This window comes from Octopus bimaculoides, chromosome 10, assembly GCF_001194135.2.
Source record: "Octopus bimaculoides isolate UCB-OBI-ISO-001 chromosome 10, ASM119413v2, whole genome shotgun sequence".
NCBI classification, from domain to species: Eukaryota; Metazoa; Mollusca; class Cephalopoda; order Octopoda; family Octopodidae; genus Octopus; species Octopus bimaculoides.
The window spans coordinates 16,966,760-16,973,937 of record NC_068990.1 but is presented as its reverse complement, the minus strand read 5'-3'; the positions used below and the strand labels follow the sequence as shown (position 1 = coordinate 16,973,937).

Here is a 7,178-nt window from a genome sequence, read left to right as displayed (position 1 = left end):
CCCCTCCCCCCTCCTCCTCCCTCCTCTTTGTGATGGTGATGGTGGTGCAGTAATTAGGAAGCAGAAGGCAATACTGACCTTGGCAGAATGTGAACTGGATAACTGAAACCAAACAACAACAAAACAAAGTTAATTAGCTTCAGCTGTGGATTTGCAATAACATTTCTAAGGCAAGTTTACTCTCTTGCCTTCGACCACTGCACCCCACACCCATCCACCCACCAAATAAACAAGTTAAGAAAGGAAGAAATAAAGAAATAAAAATCCAATATTATTAGATTATTACCGAGACACCATTTTTATTTATTTTTACTTATTACTTTTTTGTGGTAAACTCTGGGTCTCTTTAACCAATAAATGCCTGATAGATATGATGTCTGAGAGTAAAGCCTGTGTTCTTATCGTCATCACATCCACATATGGTTCCTGCTTGGCCCTACCCCTTAACCTGTACCAATCTAGCAGGACAGACCAATGATAAAACAGCATTCTAGCTATGACCATCCCACTTGAAAAAGAAAAACAAAAATTATTATTTTTATGACATACCTCAAATTACATTTTCCAATGTGTCGTGTTTTTCTTTATGTGAAATTTGCGGGAATTTTGGCTGCTATTTCAAGCAGGTCAAATAACCATGTTGAGGCTACATTATGGTGGACAAGTTGAGCAACAATTACAGCCTGGGGAATATCTCATTGATTGTCTACAGGTGGTGGCCTCTTCATTTGGCAATCTCTCAGACATTCTTCATACGCAAATACTTTCATACACAACATGCATGTATGCGTGTGCTCGCACACACACACACACACAAACACACAGACACATGTACAAGTATGTACATGTACATAGACACATATATACATATACCTGCATGCACATATACATATATAGAAAACTACAATTGTGATGATAGAGCGAGGGGAAGAAGTAATATTTCAAGTATTAGTTTGACAGAGAACATGTACTTAGTATTTATGAATATTCATATTCATAAATAAAACATGTTTCATGTGTGTGTGTGTATGTATACATATATAATCATCATCATCATCATCATCATCGTTTAACGTCTGCTTTCCATGCTAGCATGGGTTAGATGATTTGACTGAGGACTGGCGAACCAGAAGGCTGCACCAGGCTCCAATCTGATCTGGCAGAGTTTCTACAGCTGGATGCCCTTCCTAACGCCAACCACTCTGAGAGTGTAGTGGGTGCTTTTACATGCCACCAGCATGAGGGCCAGTCAGGCGGTACTGGCAATGGCCATGCTCATAATGGTGTTTTTTACGTGCCACCTGCATAGGAGCCAGTCCAGCGGCACTGGCAACGACCTCGCTCGAATGTTTTTTCACGTGCCACTGGCATATAATTATTTCTACTCTAGCCACAAGGCCTTGAAAATTTTGGGGGAAGGGGGCTAGTCAATTACATCAACCCCAGTGCGTAACTGGTACTTATTTCATTGACCCCAAAAGGATGAAAGTCATACTCTACCTCAGCGGAATTTAAACTCAGAATATAGTGGTAGACAAAACCCGCTAAGCATTTTGCCCGGTGTGCTAATGATTCTGCCAGCTCACCGCCTTTATATAGTGTATATAATGTGTGTGTGTGTATAATGTGTGAGTATATATCATTGTCATCATCACTTATCGTCTGCCTTCCATGCAGGCATGGGTGGGACTGTATATAATATATATATATATATATATATATATATATATATAAGAAAAAATGGAATTTAAAAATCCTGGCAGATATCAAGTAAGTACACAGTATAAAGGCATAAGGTTAAATTTCCAACAAGTGTGTGTGTGTGTGTATTCATATTTCTTACCTCCATTTTACCATGCTTGCATGGGTTACATGAATGCATTATTGAGACATTGTTTTACAAGCTGGATGCCTGCTAGCTGACAGTTTGTTTGTGGAAAGAATAACAACATCACTATCTACATTCTTTACATTATTTACATTTGACGGATATTTGTCCTCCTCTTTGTTGTTAACACAACATTTCGGCTGATATACCCTCCAGCCTTCATCAGGTGTCTTGGGGAAATTTCGAATCTAGGTTCTCATTTCTAAGGTATTTTTTGATGATATTATTATCATTATTATTATTATTATTATTATTATTCAGGTCACTGCCTGGAATCGAACTTGGAATCTTGGGATTAATAGCCCATGCTCTTAACCATTACAGCAATATGCCCATGGGCATAATAATAATAATCATAATAATAATAATAATTAATAATAATAATATTATTATCATCGAAAAATACCTTAGGAATGAGAACCCAGGTTTGAAATTTCCCCAAGGCTGGAGGGTATATCAGCCGAAACGTTGTGTTAACAAAAAACAAGATGCAGACAAATATCTGTCAAATGTAAATAATGTAAATAAAGTACATAACTCCTCATCTCTTAAATATAGAACATCACTATCTGTAGTTCATAAGATCTGTCCCCTCCGTTCTCTTCCCAGTTTTTCCTGGACTTTTCTCTTGTATCCAAAGAAACAGGTTCTCCAAAACATAAGCCATAACATCCTTACTCTTTCCGTTCATTAACGAACATCAAACTAACAACATGGACTGTGAACATTTCTTGTACTTCTTTTGTTCATTGCATTTGGTCATATAAATGTATATATATATGTATATAGATGTGTCTGTGTGTGTATGTATGTATGTATATATATATATATTGAAACATTATAAAATACTAAATATTCAATTTTTCTTCTACTTGGCAGGTTATTAGTTGGTGCTCCAAAAGCTCAAACAGCACAGAAAAATATCCTGGCAGCAGGAGGTGTCTTTCGTTGCCGGACCGATCGTCAGGAATGTTATATACTTCCCTTTGATACATCAGGTAAATCAATATACACACATACATACATATATTATGTTATACATAAATATAATATTTATACAAATGGATGCGAAGGTGGTGAGCTGGCAGAATCGTTAGCCTGCTGGGCAAAATGCTTAGCAGCATTTCATCCATCTTTACATTTTGAGTTCAAATTTTACAGAGGTCAGCTTTGCCTTTCATTCTTTCAGGGTCAATAAATTAAGAATCAATTTAACATTGGGATTGATGTCATTGACTTGCCCATCCCCCAAACTTGCTGGTTTTGTGCCCAAATTTGAAACTAATATTCATATGAATTCAAACAATAAGAGAACATTCATGGATTGTTGCTTACAACTCTCTTACTTTCTGATTTAAGCATAAGGCAAGCAGGTTTTGAGGGGAGGGTGTTCGTCAATGTCATCTGTTTCAGTACTTGACTAGCACTTAATTTTATCAAGCTTAAAGGGATAAAGGGCAAAGTTAATCTCAGTGGGATTTGATCTCAGAATGTAAAGAGCCAGTTTGCTCATAATTATGCAGAGCACCACCAGTATGAAAGATAATATCTTTGGTGAAGAGCCAAAACAAATATTGTAAAGCATTTAGTTTAGCATTTTAACGATTCTGTCAGCTCAGTAAGTATAAAACCATTTTTATACTTGTAATTAATGATACACTTGGTTATACAGTGATACCTCGCAGTACAAGTTTAATTCATTCCATGACTGAGCTTGTCTTACAATTTACTCATTTTACAAATTAATTTTCCCTATTGAAATAAACTAAAATATAATTAATCTGTTCCAGCCCCCAAAATCCATTCATAAATAATTTTTTATGGGTTTTGAAGCAGAAAAGGTGCAGTTACAAGTAAAATGACAATTATAAAAATAAAAAAGAGAATGCAAAGGAAATATGTAAACCGGTTTTATTAACTGAATCACATTAAAGATGGGACGATTTGTGTGCTTGTACTGTGGATTTCCACTCGTACTTCAAGACAAAAATTCGCACAAGTCCCAGCTCATACAGCAAATTACTCATACAATGGGGCACTCGTACTGCGAGGTTCTACTGTATTACTAAACTTTTAAGCAAGGATTTTGAAGAAGTTGTTGCTTAAACCTTGGATTTTCATGCAATGCAAAAAAAAAAAAAATTTGTGTATTAAAAAAAAAACATTCTGTAAGTGGAATAGTAAAAATATGCAAGACATTTTCTAAAGTTTATTATGTAATGGAACTTTGTATGGCTGTTGATGTCTAAATTGTAATAATGAGGCAAGTCTTTTGTTGAATTTAAAGAACAGAACATGAAAAAGTGTTGTGTATACACACACACACACACATTGATAGACACAGACTGGTATTGTTGGTATGTGATCCCTGATTACCTCTGATAGAAAAGATTTATATTAAATAAGTCATCAGTAGTTAAGATCCACAGATTTAATATTCCATATGTATATCATCATCATCATCATCATCATCATCATCATCATCCTTGAATCAGACAGTTTGACAAAGGCCCCCAGGACTGTGTCATATGCCAGCATCTGCTACAGTTTGGTTTCTACAGCTGGGTGCTCTTCCTAACATCAATGATGTATATATCATAGTGGTACCAATAACCAGTAGTTAGAACTCAATAGACTTGTACTTCACTGTATCGGTAAGGTTCAGTGGTGAGGAGATGTGAATCATCAGACATTCTATGCTCCAGATTCTTATATAAACTAGTGAAGTCAGTGCAGAGCATTATGTATGTATGTGTGTGTGTGTGTGTGTGTGTGTGTGTAACGAATGAACAGTAATCATGTAATCACTTGTATTAGTTTCCTCAAGGCCATTTGAATGGTTCTGAGGAAGCTTTAAGATGCCATACTAGCACTCAACTCTGGTTGAACATTTTCCTTAAAGGAGAAACTACTGTAAGCTGTTGAAAGTGATTACATAACTCCTTTTGTCATTAATTAATTAATTAATACACACACACACACACACACACACACACAAACCATGCATCTGCTTAGCTGATCACCCAACTACATTCACTGACAGGTAGTGATTAATCACATTGTGGGTAGCAAAGCAGTTTTGCAGTCTCAACACATTGTGCTCTACTCCCTTAATGTATGTGTATGTGCTTGCGTGCATGCACACGCACACGTGTGTGTGTCTAATGACATATTGCTCTGCCCTTTTTTGCCAAACATTGCCGATAAATTCACCAATTTTCATGAATGTCTTATTAAACCCATATTGCAAGTGAAACTTCAAACTATCATTGAGTCAAAATTATTCACTAATTAAGTTTTCTAATTAATAGAATTTGTAATTACAATTTCCAGTATGAAGTATTTTGGTTACTGAAATGTTTTAGTTATTTCATACTAACATTGGTATGTTATACTTTTAATCCCTTACTTTTAATCCCTTACTTTTAATCCCTTACTTTTAATCCCTTATCCCTTATTCTCTTATTTGCTTCAGTCATTCAACTGGTTTAGTCAATTAAATTGATCTCAGTAATTATTTTATTGGATCAGTGCTCCAAACAGCCATAATGGCGAAACACACATAGGAACTTTGATATAGATTTGCATTTAACCTTATTTCTCCTCCATTTGCTCTGTAGTTCATAACATGTAACACCACTCAGTATAGAAGAAGTTACTTAATAACTTATACAGGAAGCAGACTGGATTATGAAAATCTATTTGGAGCTCTAAGCATAGCAGCAGCAGTCATACATTTATTTGTACACACAATTTCTAGGCAAGAAGGCTAACATTCCCCCTGATAGAAAGGGGGGAACTGGAGCAATGTGAAATGAAGGTTTTTGCTCAAGAACACAATGTGCCACCCAGCCTGGGAATCTAACCCATGATCTGGTGACCATGAGTTCGGCACCCTAACCACTAGGCCATGCACCTTCACACACACACACACACACACACATGACTCCCTCTCTGACTCAGGCCCTCAGGCTGATTCACAGATCATTACTTGTTTCAGCTTCTCTATCAGTCAGAATAAGGGAAGGGGTTAAAACTAACATATTAATAAAGGACTTCTCTAAGTGTACTTGTATCCAGATGGGACCCCTTTGATTAGAAGGGAATGAAAGGTGAATATGTCTTGCCAATGGAAATTATCAACATAAGAACAGTCTTATCACATATTCCACCTCTTCAATTTAAAGTAGACACTTTAAAGTAACAGAGGTCCTTTTGAAGGCCATGCCTGACTGACAGGGGGTGGAGACGGAAGGAGGAACGATGCTTTATCCAATCTCTTCGAATTTCTTCAAGAATTAAGCCTTTATGTTTTGTGATTATAGTTGAGGATGTGTGTGTGTATGTAAATGTTTGTGTGTGTGTCACTGTAACCTTCAAATATATTGGCACGCATGTGTGTGTGTATGTGGTTGTGTTTGCATGTGTGTATGTGTGTACATCTATATGCATGCATATGGAAGAATGCACTTTGCGCGTGTGTGTGTGTATGTTTGTAAGAGGATGGGCATATTCAAACAGTGAGAGAGAGACGCATACTGACCAAAATAGCATATAAATATATATTTACTAAAATAATTGTTCTTGTTCCTAAATATGTATCCTACACACACACACACACACACACACACACACACACACACACACACACACACACACAGAGTTTATTTATAGTTCCTGATAATAATAATATTGAAATACACTTGTACAAGTCTAGGTACATAGTCTCGTTTGCTCATAGTTTAATATCCAGAGTTAAACCCCAGATTGAGTGTCAAGTGGTGGGGTCTTCAGTACAATTAGATGATACACAACTAATGTCTGTAGCATGCATGACTGATGTGTGCCTGTGTATGTATGTGTGTGTGTGTGTGCATGTCTATGTATATATATGTGTGTGTGTGTGTGTGTGTGTGTCTATGGGTATGGATGTAGATATATTTATGGTTAAGATTACAACTGAGTAAGAGGATACTCTCCAGTACATATGACAAAGAGTATTTATTTCAGAAAACCTGATGATTCACTCAATCATTACTCAGAGTTTCACATTACATGTGGTTCTGTGATCAGCCAACAAAAGGGTGTGCGTGCGTGGATTATTTGTTTTGAGACCAAGTACTTATTCTATTGGTCTCTTTTGCCAAATCACTAAGTTTCTGGGGATGTAAACACACCAACATTGGTTGTCAAGAAGTGATGGGGGATAACCACAGACTCAGACACACACACACACACACACATACATACATATATATATATATATATATATATATATATATATATATAT

At 36.3% G+C, this 7,178-nt stretch overlaps 1 protein-coding gene across 1 annotated transcript in view; it reads left to right on the top strand.

The window, feature by feature from the left end:
* Positions 1-7,178, top strand: part of LOC106879873 (integrin alpha-8-like) — a 229,490-nt gene that overhangs the window by 125,655 nt on the left and 96,657 nt on the right. Inside the window, exon 2 of the mRNA XM_052971241.1 lies at positions 2,768-2,886. Coding sequence (XP_052827201.1) covers positions 2,768-2,886 — 119 coding nt within the window. The remainder of the gene's footprint in view (positions 1-2,767; positions 2,887-7,178) is intronic.